General features: G+C 29.6%; 2 protein-coding genes across 2 annotated transcripts; both read right to left on the bottom strand.

Moving 5' to 3' along the window:
* Nucleotides 1–799: 799 nt before the first annotated feature.
* On the bottom strand, nt 800–2,878 carry LOC108336250 (delta(8)-fatty-acid desaturase 2). Its single transcript, XM_017572634.2, has one exon. It carries the CDS (start codon nt 2,782–2,784, stop codon nt 1,438–1,440), a length of 1,347 nt encoding a protein of 448 aa, XP_017428123.1. The 5' UTR covers nt 2,785–2,878; the 3' UTR covers nt 800–1,437.
* Nucleotides 2,879–15,682: 12,804 nt separating this feature from the next.
* On the bottom strand, nt 15,683–19,695 carry LOC108337175 (uncharacterized). Its single transcript, XM_017573641.2, has 6 exons — nt 19,466–19,695; nt 18,962–19,044; nt 18,107–18,228; nt 17,118–17,282; nt 16,740–16,833; nt 15,683–16,625 (listed from the first exon to the last, which is right to left on the bottom strand). The coding sequence occupies exons 1-6, from the start codon at nt 19,592–19,594 to the stop codon at nt 16,400–16,402; spliced, it is 819 nt and encodes a 272-aa protein (XP_017429130.1). The 5' UTR covers nt 19,595–19,695; the 3' UTR covers nt 15,683–16,399.
* Nucleotides 19,696–20,878: the final 1,183 nt, after the last annotated feature.

The raw sequence follows: 20,878 nt of genomic DNA, 5'->3' as shown, positions 1-20,878 counted from the left end.
AGTTGATCAAAGCTGAACCTAACCAGAATAAATATTTTCTGACTTCTTTCTCGTAACATTAAACAGTCAACACTTAAAGATACATATTAAAATATCATATAGCTGAAGAACTCCATAAATGTAGTCGGTTCAGTCCCCAAAAAACTTCAGCTTAGATGTAGTAAAGGATAACTGAATCTGACCTTTACTGTGGCCAACAATAGCTGTAATTAAACATTTATGCTCGCGGAAGTATTGAACAACAGCTCCCGAGTCCTCAACCTCTGTAGTAGTTACCATACTGAAATGAAACTTCACTTTTCCTAGAAGACAACGACATGAGCTGTCAGCAAAAGTAATTACACTTCAAGAATTTTTTGTCTTTTAGTATTAGAACAATATGTACATAATATACCCTATGGTCACCAGCAAAGTAGAATTACTTTCACATTCGTGCTTATGATAGACTGATTCCTTCTGAATATGACTTCATATGTTTCGGTCTTGGTTTATTTTAGAAAAATAAAGCTATGAATGGAAGAAAATGTATCGTTTGTGTTATAGGAGATAAAAACAGTATTATGGCAAAGTGCATTATGTGCCACTATTTGGTGTATACGGTTGTGGGAAACACTTGATTCTTTAAGGAGGTTTCTGTGACGCACAAACTGATTTGTGGGATAAGGTTAGGCATATTCTGAAGCATGTGACCTATTTAAGACGATTTCTCCAACATATTATTTACAGAGAATGGAGAGAAACTTTGTATCACTACTAAGAAATTCTCCTGAAAAGACAGGAGAATTAAACAAGCAGGAAATGACATTCAGAAAATTTAACATAGAGTACATTACTTGCTCCAAATGACAATGAATTCCAAGGCATAACGCAGATGGTTATGTAGTAATAGAGAGATCATCGGGCACATAATGAAATAAAACTGCCAAAGACCAAAGCAAAATAAATAAATAAATAAACAGTGTTTACATCTCATTCTCAAGCATGAAGTGCTGAACATAACAAGAATGAGTACTATACTTAACCACGCATGACCAGTATCAGTCGTTTCTTTCTTAACGATTTCCAAAATGAGATTAGCCAAACCCGCTACCAAGACAACGAGTATCCGAAGCATCTAACCAATTTGCAAATCAATTATTCTCTTTTTAGATCCAAGGATTACCCACCAAACAAAATATAAATACAGTTTACCAAGTTCTTTTAGCACTGTTCTCCAATCAAAAATTGAAATTCTATTTCAGCAATCTATGCCAAACGTTAACGGAAACCATTGTTACGCAGATTACCAAAGTAAAACTCCAATTCTGAAGAGAAAACAACTCCAGAAGCCTCTATGAAACTGTATCGAAGCCTCGTCCTTATCTACCACCACACCTTCATCAACCAAACCATCAGCGACAGCAAAATCACACGAAGCTCCGCTGAAGTCGTCCCCATTCATCCATGGGTGTTAACAGCCTCCCAAACCAAATTCTTGGGAGCCGGCCCAGATCCATCCCTGGCCTGCAACGCCGCGTTTCGCAGTGTCTGAATAGTGAGCACATTGGCCTTCCAAAAGGACACACAATTGTAGGGAAGGTTATGCTTCTTGCACAGATCCTTAACCAAAGGCGCGATCTTCCTCAGATGGCAGCGCGGCAGCCGGGGAAACAAATGGTGCTCCACCTGAAACTGCAGGCCACCGTGAAACCAGTCCATCCAAGCAGAACAGCTGACATCAAGAGTCCCATTAGTCTGCTTCTCAAACCAATCACCACCACTTGGAGGACCAAGGTAAACTTTGGAAGAGAAATGGTTTAAGCAAAACTGCACATGCTGAATACCCGTCACAGAAAAGCTTACCACAACGAACAAAACCCTCTCCCACCAATTTGGCAAAAAAGAGACCAATAAAGGGTACCAAACCCAAAACGCAAGCAACCCTAAAACCTCAATTCCTCTGCTCTCCACTTTTCTGTTCGACAACAAAAGGAAAAAAGACTGAGCAAAAAGGTTAACCCTCGCGAAGCACATGACGGGGTAGTAAGTCCAATGCTGATAACTGACCAAAAACCTAGCGAGGGAATCGAAATTGAGCTTTCTATCGTAAAATTGGGAAGTCAGAGAGTTGAAAAACTTAGACGAGACCACGAAGAAGGGTAGGTGCTGAAGATCGGGGTCGAAGTCGAGGCTGTTGCACGCAATGTGGTGCGCGTTGTGGTTCCACTTCCACCAGGCAATGCTGATTCCGGCGAGAACGTTGCCGGAAAGGATCTGCGCTACGCGGTTAAAGCGGCGATTGAGCATGACGTTGTAGTGACCGGAGTCATGGCCAATCCAGCCGCTCTGAATCCAGAGGAAGCCGATCAAGGCGCCGGAGAGCAAGTGCACGAACGTGCTGTCGGAGAAGACGACGCCGCAGACGCAGAGAGGGAGGAGGGTGAGGATGAGGGAGAGCAAGATGAGGGTGGTGTGGCCCTTGCGTTCGAAGAGGTTGAGTTCGGAGAGCTTGGAGTGGAGCTTCCGGTAGTCGGAGGAGGCGGCAGAGACGGCGTAGTCAGAGAGGAGGAGGCCAGTGGAAAATGCGGGGAGGAGGGCGGCGGCGGAGGAGGGCGGGTGGAAGGCGAGGAAGGCGTCAGTGGCGTCTGTGCCGGCAACGGTGAGAAGCGGGAGGGCGCCGCCGGGATGGCGGTGGAGCCAGGAGGAGACGTCGTAGATTTTGCCATGGATTGAGATCCACGCGTCGTTGCGCGTGTTGTGTTTGCGGAGTTCGGAGGAGGAAATGTAGGTTGCGGGAGGGTCCATGGTGTGAGAGCAGAGTGAATGAGTGAAGAGAAGAGAGTGTTCGGTTTTTGTAACAGTTTCTTCTTCGTCCTGTCCCGGCAAGGAAAGTGCGCACTATCTTTAATTCAATTGAAATTTTCCCTAACGTAACGTAACCATTTTCTTTCTCATTTTTTTTTTAAAAAGTATTTAATATAATTTTCAATCTTAAACATTTTTGTATGTTTAATTAAGTAGATAAGAATTTTGTATTTTTCATATCAGTTAAAATAATTGTTGAAACAGTGTTGTAATTTTAGAGGAGTAAAGTAATTGTTGTTTATTATTTTTTGAAAAATTCTTAGTGCACCTCATTACAAGAATCAAAAGATGTTTTTATTTCAAAAAATATATACTAAATAAGCAATTTTAGTCTCTAAGCAATGAAATTTTATGGCTAACAATACCTTAAACAACAATTAATGCAGACAGAAAAACCTTTGGTTTTAATAAATTCTATACGTTAAGTTATTCACAAATTATAATTAACTATTTCATAAATAATAATTTTATTATCATTATAGTAATGAAATGACTATAGTAATTTTACCCCTTATAAAAAAAATACATATATATCCACTTTAGAAGGAAAAAGATTGAATTAGGCAAAGAGTTAAGAGTTCAATAATTTGAATAAAATAAATAATAATTGAATGTATAGTTAATGATATTTTCCATCATATCCTCTCTCACGAATCTTCCTTTTTCTTGTCTTATTTTATTAAGCGTTTTAGGAAAGATATTAAATTACTTTGTTCTCTTTTGTTTGTTATTTTACAGAATTGAATATTTTTCTAGTTTAAAAGAGAATGATAAATAAAATATAATTAGAGTGCTACTAGGATACAAGATACGAGACACATTTTCAACAGGGAATAAGTGTTTTAAAATCTAAAATATTAATTGTGTTTTTAGTTCTGTATTAAAACATTAAACGCCAAATATAATTGAATGAAAAGAACAAATGATGAAAATACATTTATTTAATAGTTTTGAGATATAAAAGACTTTACATATTTATCATATAGTTTTATTGTGTAGAGAGAGATATGATTTAAATATGTAAAAAATTTATTAAGACTTAATTAATAATTTAATTTTTTTAATTTTTATATATTTTTTATTGAATTGAATTCTAATTCTTTTAAAAAGAATTTAGTCGATTCTCAATTTTTGTAAGAAAAAATTAATCGTTTATTTCATTAAATTAACAATAATGATGTTTACAATTATCATGTATCAAAATCGAAGTATATTTATACGTTTTAAAATATGAGTAATTTTCTATTTTGAAGATTTCACATGTAAAAATTAAAGAATATTCAAATAAAAACTAAAATAAATAAAAATTTAAACATTTATACTAAATTACTAATTAAGTTAATTATTTTTTTAAAAATTGTTGTAGGATAATTTCGTACCATAAATTATAAGCATTTATTTTCCTATCACAATGAATTAAAAAAATATGAGAATACAAATTATTGTATAAATAATTAAATACTTTTAGCTTAGATGATTATGTGATACGGTAAAAATGGAAGAACCAAACTAGTTACTGTTTATAAAAGTCAACCAAAATAAATTTACCTAAAGGAAAAAATAATTAATTATATTAGTTTTATTTAGTAAACAAATAGTTTGCATAATTTTTCTTTAACTGGGGAGTTTTTAAATTTTTTTCCCTTAATGATAAAAAATAATTTTTTTTATTTATAATTTTACTTTCACATAATCTTATATTAATTCATATATGTGTAAATGATGTACAAATTAAAAGAGAAATGTTGTTTTTGTTGAAAATTTTCACTTTGAACAGAAACCTCACTTAAACCACTTATAAAATTAATATAATAAAATAAATGCTATAAGTTTTATTTAGACATACTCAATACATTTTGGAGAAGCTTAAAGAAGTCAAATATATCTAAAAATTGTTCATGATCATGTGGAACTGATTCTAATTTAATTTGGATAAATCAAATTCTTTATAGATAGATAATGTAATAATTAAAAAGCAATATTTTATTACATTTTTTAATTTAAAGAATAATTGAAGAAATTGCATTGGATGTGTGGTGAGTGATAGATAGATGATGAACGGTGGAGACCCATTCGATAAGGACGTGTTTGGCAGAGTGGGCTCTCTGCAGCTAAGAAAAATATTCTCTTCTCCAAAATCACACTCAGTCACGCCACAAATTAACACAACAAAATCAATACTTTTACACTTTATCATGTATTTTGCAATAAATAGGTCAATAAAAGTAAATTACATATATATTAATGGACAATAATAGAAATTCAAGTGTAATAGTGTTCTTATCATCTTAAAAATTTAAATTAAAAATATATTCACTACTAAAAATATTTATAAATAAAATTTATTACGAGTAGTAAATGGATATATTAAATAAAAACACTTTGTTGTCGTATTTATTTATAGTTCATTGAATTACACATGTCAAATTATATTAACTATAATAATTCGTTAAACTTTTAAATAATTTGTTTTAAAAGTCAGATTACAAATTTTTATTCGTTATATCATGTTCATAAAATATCATATTAATCAAAATAAACATTTAAACATGTCAACTTTTATTAACTACAATAATTCATTAAACTTTTAAATAGCTTGTTTTAAATTGTATATCATAAATTTTGCTTATTTGAACCACCCACGATTATATCTTAGAAACTAAAAGCACTGACAAGAAAAGAAAAGTAAAAATAGAATAGCAAAAAGAAGAATAAAAACAAAAAAGTATTATGTGTCGTTTTAAATTTAGTTTAAATAACAAAACCCAAGATTATGACAGACAATAATAAAATGTAGATAGTACACAAACTACAACTGTCAAAGGAGAAAACCATTAGCTGTAATAACAGGCTGTCCACTCAAAAATTATAAATTTTCACTGTCATATGAGCAATTAAACTATAATTTATTCAAGAAAAAAGAAAAAATGAATCTTTCATGATAAAGTCATAATTTTTTAAGGTTAAAACTCTGGATTTCCAAATCATAAGTTAATTTTACACACGTGAAGGAGTTTAAAAAGTTTTAAGGTTGGGATGCTAGAAGGCAAAGTCGATTTCAGATTTTTTTATTGAATTTTTAACATTGTTTATCTATTGAATCTTTAAAATATATTAATGTTTGTGTATTATTTTTTAATATGTTTTAAAACATTAAAATTAGTGTTTATTAATGTATTTTGAAAGCATGACAAAGAAATAATACCAAAAATTTCACAGAGAATCCAAATTCAATAGAATCTATTTAATACTATTTCTTTTGTGTATATTAAAAAAATAAAAATATGAAAAATAATATTTTTTAAAGTTAGAAAAGGAAAAATTTAACAATGAATGAAAGATTAATATTGTAAGAATTGAAGAAGGGTTGATTAGGTTTTGAAAGGTGTAGCTAAGAAGTTTGTTGAGTTGCAAAGGTAGCCCCAAAAAGGTGAATGATGAATGATGCAATGAATGAGTGAAGTATAGTATCCAACAAAACCTTTCAGAATATGCCACATGCAGATGCTTCTCTCCACCCAAAAATATCTTCATACATAATATGTCACACCTTCATTGGATGCTTTTTGTTTTGTTTTGTTTTCTTCTTCCTATCACTTTCCCTCCATGGAAGCCCAACAACATAGGATGCTTTGGTTTTAAATACCCCAAATAAATGACAACGTCGTTATTTAGTCTTAAATAGACCAACATTTTTATTTACTTCTTCAAACTGTAAAAACGTTTCATGGTTACCTTTTGTTGTGAGTTTCATGATTTAGTAAAAAAGTTATGTGAAATCTCTGAAATTTAATTTGGTGTTGTAAGTAAATGTTTTCATTACTCCCTCTAATTATGATTTATTACCAAATACATCTACTACATATAAAAGTAGGGCAAAGGAGTATTTTGGCATATTACTTGTATTCTTGTAGGAAAAAAAACATGGATCCTTATAGATGATACAAAGAAACTGAATTGTTGACATGTGAATAAAATTGGAGGAGGATCCATATGTAAATAATTCTTCAACATTCAAGTCAATAACATCATAAGAAAATGAGTATATAAAAATATATGAGATTGAAATTGAATACTCCTTATGAGAATGTGTCATATTTATAGTCAGGCGTGGATCGTTAAGATAATTAGTTAATAATATTATTGATTAACAAATTATGCCTTAGTAATATAAATTGATGGACAAATTATACTCTTTTTAATTTATTGGTTATATGTATATCAATTATCTGATTTATGACATATTGTGCTCATAATTGTATTTACTATGTTGTAATATTTTATGATATATTATAATTGTATTTATTATGAGAATAATATGTATATATTGTAGAATATTATGAGAATATTATATTTATTTAATATTTTTTTCCAGTTCTAATGGAGGAGAAGTACATAAGCCCACGAGCTTGGAGCTCTACAAGGTGAGCAAACAAGATTGTAAGTTTAGTTATGTACAATCAATTTTGAACGTGTTTGTACTTTTTTGAATTATCCTTGGTTGTTATGTTTAACTTTGTTCATTTTCAACAAGACACTCTATTGAGCATCTTATATGTTCAGGATTCTTGTTTATCATTATCATTTTAACATTGATAAAAATGTTTATGAGGGACGTTGATGACATTTCTAGAAACACTAAGGCAACTATTTATGTTGATAAGCCTATAATAAATGAAATGTTCACCCTTTTCTATTTTAGTGTGCTCACATCGTCAACGTTTCATTTGTATGCATGTTTATCTTTGTGGGAGGGATCATCTCATTAGATGAAGCTTCCTTTACCGAGGATGTGCTAAGTTGGGAAAAGTCTTCTTTGACTAGGCACTCCTTAGAAGGAATCATCGTGTTAGATAGAACTTCCTTTTCCGAGGATGTGCTAAGTAGGGATCATGAGATAAAAGTCTTCTTTGACCAGATACTTCTTGTAACACCCAAATATTTTAAAGGGTATTACTCATAGTAGAGATTAAATTAATTTGATATCTCATATAAACAATCAAACTTTATTTCAATTACTCCAAAGTACAATACCAAACTTACAAACTTTAAACAATATAGTCTTCATCATTGAAATTTCAACTTATAAGTTTTACACAACATAATCTTCCCAATACAAATTTATTCTTTTTACAAAAATCCCTGAAAGTTTTTCCCCGCATCTCTCTCATCTCTAAGCTTTTTCAACCGCATCTGCAACATTATCTAATCACATATAACATGAGTTATATGATCATAGAACAAACAAATAAGGGTAAGCCAACCATATCATATCAATCATTAAACTTGTAATAAGAATAGTTCAAACATGTATTTCTACAATTACTAAAATATCATTACCCCGATGTCATTAATTCATCATTATCAAAATCAACTTCCTCAATTTCATAAACCTTACAATTTTACCATGCTTACTCACGAAGCCTTATGGTCAGACCGCTCTCTGCCTGCTTCCTTAAGCCTCACCTGTATACTATGTATTACTCTCTGAAGCCTTATGGTCAGACCTCTCTCTGCCTGCTTCTATAAAACTTATGAACCACATATTTATGTCAAAGCCTTATGGTCAGACCACTTGCTGCCTGCTTTCATAAACCTCAGGTGTTACTTTGCTCATATCAAGCTCCCATGGTATAAACCGAACATACTACTTCCCGTAGGAAACATCATTTCATAAGCAATGATTTCTTATATCTACTCCAACATTTCATCAAATCAACATTTCATACCCTCTTATCCACTCCAACATTTCATCAAATCAACAATTCATAACCTCTTCTCCGCATAACTCAATCATGTTCATTCTCTAATCATAATTTGACAATAACCTATTTTGGTGTCAATAAATTAAACATATTACCAGATATCATACTTCATATTATAAACTCATTTTGACCATACCGAGTATAACGCAACATATTTTCACCAAACAAAGATCATGGATCAACCAAAATATATCAACATATCTTAGGAACCACATATTAAAGTCTGGGTTCAATGTAATGATAAATAAAATATATATGAAATTTTTACCATGATAATATTATGCATCTACCATCAACTTGTTTTATTTTATTTTCATCCTAGTAGAGATTTATCTTTACCCCAATTGGTCACCGGAGAGGACCCAGATGTCTGAACGCATCAAACTCACCTTCGACGCCAGCACATATGACTAGTCACAACTGACTGGACCAGGCCAGGGCTGCTCTATGATCAGGGATGTGCCAACTCAGGTTTTTAAGGTTCCTCTATCCTACCAACAAAGGGAGACCTTCAATAATTAACAATTTATTTATTTAATTTATCTGCCTTGTTTTCTTATGCTCTAAATCTTAAAATGCCTAATTTTATTTCCTCTCACAACAACCTTAAACATTGTATATATGTTTAATACTCATATACAAGCTATTATAGAACCCTTATTCCAAACCTTCCAACAAGATTAATTTCAGCCAACAAACTCATTCAATAAATTCATCACAATAAACATCCATAATAAAATTCATACAAGATAATTATAAACAATTAACAATAATAAAACATTACTATAAATGATCATAGAAGAATGCAATATTTGACAATCATAAAAATAATCTTAATATAAAAATTCATGGGGAAACAAGAAGTTGAATCTGACAGAGCCGGTTAGACAACTTCTAATTCATCCATCAATACAATATAATTAAATAACAAGAACAATACATGTCTGGGGAAATAAGAAGTTGAATCTGGCAGAGCCGGTTAGACAACTTCTAATCCTTCCAAAAATGCAATAAAATAAATAAGTAAAGAAATAAATAGTTTGGGGAAACAAGAAGTTGAATCTGGCAGAGCCGGTTAGACAACTTCTAATCCTTCCAAAAATGTAATACGGAAGGAAATAAAAAGTTTGGGGAATCAAGAAATTGAATCTGGCAGAGCCGGTTAGACAATTTCTAATCCTTCCAAAATACAATAAAAATAAATAAGGAAAACAATAAAATGTTTGGGGAAACAAGAAATTGAATCTGGCAGAGCCGGTTAGACAATTTCTAATCCTTCCAAAATACAAAAATAAACCACTAATAATATACAATTGGCATAACATAATCAACATCACATTTTACAACTATCACACTTGGATATTAACACAGAACATACTCTCATTTAAAATTCAAAATCATATAGAAACAAAATACTCCATATTCAAGATTTAAAATCAGACAAAAGAAAAATTATAGCATATTCAAGACTCAAGATAATACAAAAAGAAATACTCAAAGTTAGCTTCCCTTACCTCTATTCGAGACTTAGTTTCCTCTTCTCAAACCGTTCTTCGGAAACTTCCAGAATTTCCCCTCTTTAACTATAATTTCCTCCAACCCTCTTCTCTCACAATTTCTCTAGAATTTTGGTGCAAATTTTCAGCCTCCCCCCCTTGGCTATTTATAGCCAAAAAATTTTTTTTTTTACTATTCATTTTTACTATTCATTTTTACTATTCAAAAATTATTTTTTATTCATCATTCTTATCTCTGAATGATTAATTCTACGTGGAGTGTTCTCTTCCACAATTTATTTTAATATATATTTTTTTTAACTATTCACTATTCACTATTCACTATTTACTATTTACTATTTACTATTTATTATTCACTATTCACTTTTCTTAAAAAAAAATCCTAAATAAGTTATCAAAAATTTGAAGCTCTCCCTCTAGAATTACTATAACTTTATATCCAAAAATTTACATTTTTCTATCTATTACTAATAAAATGTTAAAATTTACAATTATAAATATATATATATATATTTTTATGGATCTTACATTTTAACTTACAAATATTTTCAAGGATCTTACACTTCTCAGGAGGAATCATTGCGTTATATGAAACTTATTTGCTTGAGGATGTACTAAGTAAGGATCATGAGGTAAAAGTCCTCCTTGGTCGAGTATTCCTTGACAGGGCTCACCTCATGAAACTTCCTTCATCTAAGCTTAAATTATAATAGCAAATAATGATTGAAATAATATGATATATTTGATTGATGCCTTGTTAAAACATTCTTGACCAAAACTCTTTTTATCTGGGTTGTTATGTAGAGTAGGATAATTACATATTTTGGTTTCTTCTTTCCTTTTGTATGGTTTCATATGAACAAAATATGTCTTCAAACTTGGCCTTAAAGGCCTCTTTATTATTTTGGTTCTGATCAGGATGATACTACATTACCTTGGTTCTTAGTCTCAACTAGGGATGACAACGGATCGTGTTGGGCAAGGATAGTGCATACCCACTACTTGACCCATAAAAAAAATACTCACCCGCTATCTGCCCATTTAAAAAATACCTACGAGTATTTTAAAACCCACGTATACCCGCACATATTTTAAAAATATATGTTATAATTTTTTAAATAAAATTTAAATAAAATTACAAAAATATATATATAATATAATATAAATTAAATTAAATATATATTAAAATTTAATTTTAATTAAATTTAATATGATAAAATATAAATTAATTTTAATTTTAATTAAATTTAACTTAATAAAATGTAAATTAAATTTTTATTTTTATTTTTTGTGGGTAGCAGATACCCGTTGGTACGAGTAGTATAATACCTACACTAGACTCATTTATAAGTGTGTATTAAAATATCCATTACCTGTAGGTAATAAATACTCGTAGATATCAATTATCCATCACGGATTTCATCCGCAGATACTCACAGGCACAAATATTTTTGTCATCCCTAGTCTCAACATTTGTAAGTGTTATTGTTCTGAATTTGAGATTTATAAAAAGGATCCATATAAAATTACATGAATGCAAACAACATGCTCTTACTATATTGTTATGTAGACAGTACATTAGTCAAGTATGATTTTCCTTAATAAATAATGTTCAATCAGCTATCAACCGATACCAAAATCACGTCCCTTTTTTATCAGGTAAGAAATATTGCTTCAAATGGGACATTACTTTAACCCTCCTATTATAGCATAAAATTGTTGGAAAGTCTTGAAGAATGAATATTTGACGAAGCTTGAAGATTGATGAAGGTTGAGAACCTATGTGTAAATCTAATTTAGGATAGAAGTCTTAATGTGTCTTCTAGTTACTTAATTTGTTAAAATAGTGTTTAATAAGTTAAATTACTTGTGCATATAGTTATGTGAATAACATATTAAATCAACTGAAATAACAATCAATTAGTTGATTTCACTTGAGTAAGTGAAATCAATCAATTGAGAATTACTTTTAATTGATTCAATATATCAATTTACAAATTATACAATTTTTCTTTTTTTATGAGATTGTTGTTTGTGATTGATCCTATAGGTGTTGGAGCTGTGATTTCTCCTTGTTGATGAGGTGTACAAAGGTTCTTGATTAACTAGGAGAGTCAATATTTAGGTTTGATCCTTCTTGTGTATTCACCTTGTTTGTATGTTGTTCCTGGTGTGATTCTAGGTCGGAAAGATGAACTTTTGTTGTTTCTTGTGTGATTTAAGAAACTTGTATTGTGGGCTTTTTGTTTTCAAAAATTTAATTGTAAGAATATTGTAATTTCTTGAGTTAGTGAAATGTCAAATTCAAGTTGTCTTGATTAACTAGATGTAGATTAATTTGAGTGAACTAGTATAAAAATTTCATGTGCATTAATTTAGTTTTTTTGTAGTTTATTGTTCTAAGTTGCTTTTATCAAGAAAACTAATTTGTTTGACCTTCAATAATAATCTTGGTGTGATTGTATAATAATTTGATAAATCAGTACATTTGTAATTGATCTTGGTTATTAAACTAATCAATTTTGAAATCTGATTGCTAAGTGATATTACTCTATCATAATTTTAACATGCTGATTTCAAAGTTTAATAAGTTAAAATGACCGATTCAAATTTGATGCATTGTTGAATCCCGTTATCAATCTAGTTCAAGATTTTTTTTTAAGATTTCAAAATAAATAGAATTTTTAAAAATGGTCAATTCAATCCCTTTTCTTAGCTTAAACTCCTTATTATTATTACAAAAAATTATTCATAAATTCTAGTTATAGACATTTTCTTCTTGTAAGCACGATTCTCACATTTTAGCAATAGAAAAGGTGATTTTCAAATAAAACGTGAAAGGAAATTACCTTAAGAATTATATTACTAAAAGTAAAGAATTTTAAATAGAATGTAATTTTGATAAGCTAAAAGTAAAGTACTATATTATTCTTGTAATAATAATCTTATATATATATATATTAAACATCCAATAATGATTATGTTTAACTTAGTGTATATCTATTTAAAGGTAAACCTTGTAGGTATATCATTTATGATATCTAGTTGAGAAAGTTAAAAATAAAGATAATAATAATATCCTCAAATCTTAGGACATTGGTGATAAAAGATGTTGGAAGATTTTTCTGATGAGATACTCACTATGAAACATGCCTATGACCTGGTCTGTGATCAATACTATCAAATGAATCTAAAATTTATATTAATTTTTAGTGAACTTATACCCCAATTCATCATGAAATAGAATGTAAAAACATATATGAATTTGTCATTAAAAATGATGTGGTTTGTCAACGAGTATATGATCTTCCAAATATAAAGAACCTTTTGTACTTTTATCTTGGATGGTTGGTAAGATTTTATATTTGTACCTTAATTGGTAGGGATTTATATTTCTACCGTTGTTGGTAAAAATTTATAGATATGAAGAACACAAAATAGAGCCCATGTAATATGTAATTTTGTACGAAATAATAATAGAGTATAAAAACATGTGATTAAACTTAATTATTTTGGTAGAATTTTTTTCCCAGAAATTAAACAAGCCTAATATAAAGGCAAATATTTGTACAACATGATAATTTGGAGAAAAATACTAACAAATATATATAAAGCCAAATGAGTAATAATCTTATTTTAAATTAAACTCATTTACTACAAGATCAAGGATCAAGTAAACTTTTTTTTTACTTTTTTTTATTTTAGATATTGTGTTAGCACTTCATATAATATAAGTAATAAAAAAACACATGATATTTCCAAATATATAAAATAAATAGTGTAATAATCTCATTCATTATAATTAGTCTTTTATTTGATACTTCAGAGGGCATGGTAAGAGTTTCATTGAATCCCACAGTGAATGTAAAATATTCTTATCAGAAAAAAAATGTGGGATCCTTTAAAGTAATATAGAGAGACTGAATCGTTGATACATGAATAAAGTCTAAGAAAGATTCACTTATAGAAGAAAAAAATATAAAAGTGTATATGAGATTGAAAATAAATACTACTGTAAAAATATGTTATAAGTTATTATTATTATTATTATTTATATGGAAATGATTTAGAAATTCTACTTTTATATGTTATCTTATTAACCATATAAATTAATGTTAGAATTGAAATTTTATAAATATTTTATGTTGGGAGGAAAGACCTAATTAATGGGGACTTTTTAAATGTATATTTAATACAAGAATCGTAAGAGAATCTTAAACTTCAAGTTGGAGTCTTAAAAGAAATTTATATTGAAATATTTTAACGTGATATAAAAAGTCCTAAATTTAAGATCCCAGAGTTATAAAAGTTCAAAAATATTTTCCATCTTACAAAATTTTTACTTTCATTTAGCTGTAACTAAAACATTATAAAAACATAAGTATTATAAAATCTTTGCGTTGGAATAAAACTTACAAAAAAAAGTCTTAAAAATGATGTGGCATGTAGAGACTTTTGCATTGATATTTGTGAAGTAAACGTAATAAAACTATCTTAAGGTACAGAGTGTAATACATATATACTTATCAAAAATGCACTTCACTAAATTTCTTGTAATATCATATCCATCTTAAAAAAAAAGAAATAAATATAAAACAATTACGTACTGAGGAATTGGATAGTGAAAATTAAAAAAGAAAAGAAAAGAAAAAGAAACACAAGGCAAGACATGAATGGCTAAGGATTATCTGATAACTGATTGAGTAGATGGACCACCCTTATCTGCAGTTCGGTACCTTTACATACTATCTCCCATGTTTATGTTTCATCCATTCAATTTTTCCTATTCTTTTCTATTTATCATTTTAAAGTTATCACAATCAAAAATAATAATTTTTATAATATTTTTTAAAATTTTATAGTATGATCTTTATCTCTCTGATTAATAAAAATTTAATATATTTTCTACTTCTACTTCTCTTATACTCAGAATACATGTTTAAAATGTGTAAAAATTAACCAAGTAGGAGGATAAAATTGAATAATAATAATAAATAATAATATCTTGAACTTTTAAAAGACTTAAGAAAAAGAACATTTATTTTATAGAGATTGATAAAAAAAAAGATGCCATTCTTATCCATGCTGATAAAATCTAAGATATGTTTAGATTAGAAATAAAGAGTTCAAAATATATTTCTTGAATAACGAAAAAGTGAAGACTTTTTCTGCTCAAGTGAGAAGGAATGGACGTAAACACAAAAATTGAATACATATTTTATACTAACTAAAAATTAACTTAAAATCATATTCTTAACATTTTCTAGTCAAAACGTTATTTTTTATATCACGACACAAACATTTATTTAATTTTTTACGAAAAGCAAAAAAAAAATGTAATAAAACAAAAATGTCTCATTTTCAAATTGGGACAGAAGATACCAATGAAAACTTAAAAATGAAGTAAACACTAATGAAACTTATCCTTTTAGTAGGCCGTAACCAAAGATAATAACCAACAATGGAAATTTCTATGCACTTATGGATGAAAATCCAGAAGCTTTATATCTTTTCATGACCACAGACCAAAGTGGACTACCAGTACCTGCACATTTCGTAACATTGGGAATGAGCTTCCATCACATTTCCTTGCTTATTTTATTCTCATCCAAACAAAACATACATTTTGAAGGCTGAAGAAACATGCCACAAGCAAGTTAAAACTTGTACCATAGTTGCACTTTTACAGTCTTTTCTGAAATATGGTATTGGGTTGTGTTCATGGTTTATCCTAAAAGTGTATGTAGTTGACATACATGAATTTTGCAATGTTATGACCACAAGTAAATCTGTACCAGGCAGTATGTAGTCTGTAATCTGTAATTACAAACGTAGTAGTCAAGCTCGAAGAGCAATTTTGTTTGGATAGATGCCCTGTAATTCAATTAGCAGTGCTTCTTGTAACCCACCAGATGAGTCAGGTTCTTGCTTGTATGTCAAATTATTCATTTCACCACTCACCTATAGTAATTGTAAGAGCATAAACTTCTAACATCAGTGATAAGAGAACAGCTTACATTGACAACATGTAACCTGGCATGTGCCTATAATGATGTTATTGAGTTCCAAAAGTGAGAAACTTGTGTTGCATTTGTCAATCTTCTATAACTCTGACAAATGCTAATTATTGACTGTCAGGTAGGCAAGGGTTGGATGTTAGAAATGGGACGAGGTTTGCCCATCTTTCTTGTTCTTCTATTTATCAAGAATGTGTCTTCGTTTGCAAGAAAAATGGTTTGAAGAGAAATACTGGATCTCCATATTTTGCAAGAACTATAACCGAGAATGAATCTTTGCCTGCTTTGATGTATCTTTGTCTTTATCTGCATGAGTCTTGATGAATTCCAAAACTAAGCTGCTCAACTTATCTTGTTGAGAAGAAAACTCATGATCAGCTCCTTCTATGATGCACAATTCATGATTAGATATGAATTTATCGAAGTCTAAAGCATCTTCTGCAGGTACAGTTTCATCCATGGATCCATGAATTGTCAACACCCTGTCTCAACAACATTAATAAAATGTTCAAAATTATAACAGTTAAACACCAGAAGCGACTGATTTTGCGATATTTTCAATGATGCATATTGTTTGATGAAATAAGAAACCCTACCTGCAATCTTGGGGAATCAATAGGCAGTCAAGATGGGTTATAGTAGAAAGGCGGTCCATTAAACTTTCTTCAGTAACACGATACATAATCTTCCCTATCATAAGAAAAAGAAAAAGTGAATCAGACTGGTTAGAGTAAATGGACAACAATTAAACTACTAGTATTGGGCAAAGACACCGTTTTAAGTAGCTTTTGGAAGCCACTGTGATTCAACATCTAATAGTTCAACTCTTTCCTTTTTTAATGTAAACCCAAAATTGTTTGTGACAGCAAAAAAATAAAGAAGCATGAATAAAATTGACAAAGATATTTTAAAAAAATAACCCCACAAATGATAAACAAATAGAACCTGAAGATTATTTACATTATGTTCTTCACCTCTTTTATTTTTTACATCTATATATCCATCTTGCTTGATCTTTTGCATAAATCTTTTGCCCAAACGACCTTCCATGCCTCTCACTAGATTGAAACGACCAGATATATTGACAACAATATGAATATCCTTATATTTTGAGGCATAAAAGAGAGCTACATTACCCCCTGCAGAAACCATAATAGTCAATGGCTTAACAAAAGGAATTCAGAATTGTGAAAGACATGTGCAGAAAATTCTGTAACATTCAGAGAACTTAAGTTTCAATTTTCAGAAACTAAATTATCCTTTCGAACTGTACAACTATGGACATGTTTGTTTGCCAATTAAAAAAGTCTAAACCTCAATTGAACTCAACTGACCAAGACACATGATTTGAGTTTAACTGAGCTTTAGATCGTTTCACCAAAAAACAAACATGTCATGCATCTTCAGTTTAACCAATGTGAACTAGGTTCATGTTGTAAACAATATTTTCTAATCTTTAAACATTTCACCTCTAAATCGTACATCTCAAAAAGCATTTTTTTTGGGAATTTTCCTTCATCTTACCAATAGATCAAAAAGTTACACCTAACTCTGATAACTATTTTCCTTTCACAACTTCTTTCTTGTAACATTAAATACTCAAAACTTAGAGATATATCTACACTTTTATAATTAAAAGAAGATCATATTACCACCTGAACAATGTCATCATTTTTTTTTGTCCACGGAAATGAAAAACCAAATATAAATTAAAACTTTTTCTCTTTGCATTTTCCATGATCTCAGCATACAGTTTCAAAATATCACCTTGAAATAATTATCTCTTTTCTGTAAGGCCTACAATATTAAATCTATTCCATGCACTAAATAAACAATTCTGACAATAAAAAAACTCTAACACTGGAGAAAAATATTTCAAACTGCCACTGATGAATTCCATATGTTTGTTGTCTGTTTAGTCGATAATATCAGTTACATATGATAAGGATAATCGTAATCTAACCTTTACTATGACCAATAATTGCTGTAATTACATATTTCTGCTCACGGAAGTGTTGAACTACAGCTCGCAGATCTTCAACCTCTTTGTAGTAGTTACCATATTGAAATGAACCTTCACTTTCCCTAGAAGACAATGACATGAGTTTTTAGCAAACGTAATTACAATTCAATAAACGATTTTTTTAGTGTTAGAATTAGAACAACACGTACACAGTACACGCTAAGGTTACTTACAAGGTAGAATTTCTTTTACACTTATGTTTACAGGGTAGAATTTATTATGGCTGATGGCAAAGTGCAACTTCTAACATTGAAGAGATTAGGTTTTCCCTCCCCTCCGCACCCTTCTCCGATCAACCAGTACACACTAACAGGTATTTATTGAGGAATTTGGCAGCACAGTTCCATTGAGGATTTCTTTTTGTCTCTCTTGTTTGTGTAATCTGACCTTTACTATGACCAACAATAAAGCATGCATATGAACCTTTACCCAACTGCTTAATCTTTTAGGGGAGATGTTTTATGACAGTAACGTGCATTATAGTCAAGGAGGATTCCTTATCCTCCCAATTCATTGCAAGCTTCTTCTCTTTATTCAATAGAATTTCTTCTTTTACGAAAAAGAGAATTCTAAGATTCATATTCCCAAAGATATGCCCAAAAGTTTTAAACCAATAATTCAGAGTGTTATCATAGGATAATACTATTAGCATTTCTCTTTAAAAAATTAAAATAATTTAATAGACAAATAAAATCATATACAAACAAATCAACCCCCCTCCTCAAATGTTTATATTCCTTATATAAATTGAAATTAACTAATTTATGGTCCATACTCCTTTGCTTAGTAGCTTACCCATTTCCAGCAAAGTCAAAGCGGAAAGCACTGATTCCATCTTTTTGCAGAGCATCAGCAAGATTCACCATGGGAATCCTTTCCTACAGATAAAACCATTCGACCGTTTAGTTCAAGATTCAAAGCTACCAGTTTCACTAAATATACAATGATGAAAAATTAAGGTCAAGTTTTCCTAAACTTCTTCCTAACAGTTCCATGAAAAGAAAAATTCTTCATAAAGAACAAATTGGCTTATATATAAAATACTTGCAAATATATTATTTTTTTCTAAATCTGCTTTATTCAATTCATTCTCTTCTCCTAGCTTATGGAAAAGTATTTTATCCAAAATACCGTGATTAGATAAAAGTTAGAATAGTTATACAGTACTTTTTCCTCCTAAAACAACAAAAAATTCCCTTCTCAACTCATGCATTGAACTGCTCAATTTTGTAAGCACAAAGTTTATTAAGGGAAAAAAATGGGATTTTGTTCCCACAAAAATGTGTGAAGAACAATAACCTTGGAAGATTGGAAGCCATGACACACGATAACAAGCGAAACTGAAGCTGAATTGTGCAAGATCCCCAAGAGATTCTCACCATGGTTGTTTCGTATGGTAACTCTCCTTTCAGCACCACGATCGCTCATTTTACCAGAGTAATTAACAGGAAATCGTAGATGATTTTCAATTCCGCGATTTTGTGATGTAAGATTGGGTGAATAATAGACATTAGGGCAAGGTGCAAACCTAATTTGATGAACGACGACGTTTGATATTTAAAAAAAATACAATAATAAAGAAATCATTTGAAGCAGCTGTGTTTTCATATAAAACAAAACTTATTCACTAATTTTAATATAAAACATGCAATGAATAATTTTTTGATTCACTTTATCTTATATTTTTATAAATCAAACATGTCTTCAATGTTAATGTTAAGACATTATAGACTGCTAGATGTTATATAATATGTAAATATAATTGAAATCCTTTTTTCTTAAACCAAATTGCCCAATAAATGAGTGGTTTATGTTATTATATGAAGGAAAGAAAAAGAAAAAATATTTCAGTTTAAATTTGTTAAGATAATATATTTTTGTTTAAAATATTATTCATTTTGAAGTCTTTTTTATTTGTAAAAAGAGAACTCTAATACTTATTTGTCACTACTATATTATTCATATTTATGTAAATTCTTACTTAATTAAACATTAAAAAACTTTAGCACATGAATCTTTCCCTTCACCATTCATTAGATTTTGGAACTACTCTTCCAAAATAACAACCTATAATATTTGAAAGCTTCATACTCATCTTAAAAGACATCTCATCCAAATATGATAAAAATATACTTAGACTAATGTTTATAAATACCTATTTTCAACTACTTGTGTATATTGTTTTAAAATATAAACAAGTTGATATAAAACATATTTTATATATTTTATATTAAAAATACCTAACAAATTTATCGGAACAAATATATGAAAAAAACAATATTTTATGATCAACAAATTAGTATTGGACCGAAATAACAATTTTTTTTAAAATTTAAAAGTAAGTATTATAGTTTATCATTGTCAAGATTTCTTTTAATTTCATTTGATTTCAGTTTTTTTTAACATTTTAAATTTCACCTCATATTTTTCAAGAAGTAAGCCAATAATTATTTTATAAAATCTTATAATAATAAAAATAAAATAATAATGCTATTACTACAATATTATAATATAAATAACAAATAACAAGTCACTACTAAATATACTATTTTACAAAAATAATACATAGTACAACTAAAACATGTCAACTAGGAATTATTATTATTATTCGAAACTATTAACTCCTTAAAAAAGTGAGACGAATTTAAATAGATTTAAAATACTAAGAAAAAATAAATTACAGAATTATTATTACTGTGAATTAGATAATAA

The sequence above is a fragment of the Vigna angularis genome, chromosome 7, assembly GCF_016808095.1.
Source record: "Vigna angularis cultivar LongXiaoDou No.4 chromosome 7, ASM1680809v1, whole genome shotgun sequence".
Classification (NCBI taxonomy): Eukaryota; Viridiplantae; Streptophyta; class Magnoliopsida; order Fabales; family Fabaceae; genus Vigna; species Vigna angularis.
The sequence above is the reverse complement of the archived record's forward strand: the minus strand, read 5'-3'. Positions and strand labels throughout refer to the sequence as shown.

What these genes read in the sequence shown, in the direction of transcription:
- LOC108336250 (XM_017572634.2), bottom strand. Translation starts at nt 2,784, where the DNA reads ATGGACCCTCCCGCAACCTACATTTCCTCCTCCGAACTCCGCAAACAC.
- LOC108337175 (XM_017573641.2), bottom strand. Translation starts at nt 19,594, where the DNA reads ATGAGCGATCGTGGTGCTGAAAGGAGAGTTACCATACGAAACAACCAT. An exon ending in AATTATTGGTCATAGTAAAG is followed by an intron (nt 17,283 to 18,106) that starts GTTAGATTACGA and finishes TGGTTTCTGCAG; the next exon opens with GGGGTAATGTAGCTCTCTTT. An exon ending in TTGATTCCCCAAGATTGCAG is followed by an intron (nt 16,626 to 16,739) that starts GTAGGGTTTCTT and finishes TTGTTGAGACAG; the next exon opens with GGTGTTGACAATTCATGGAT.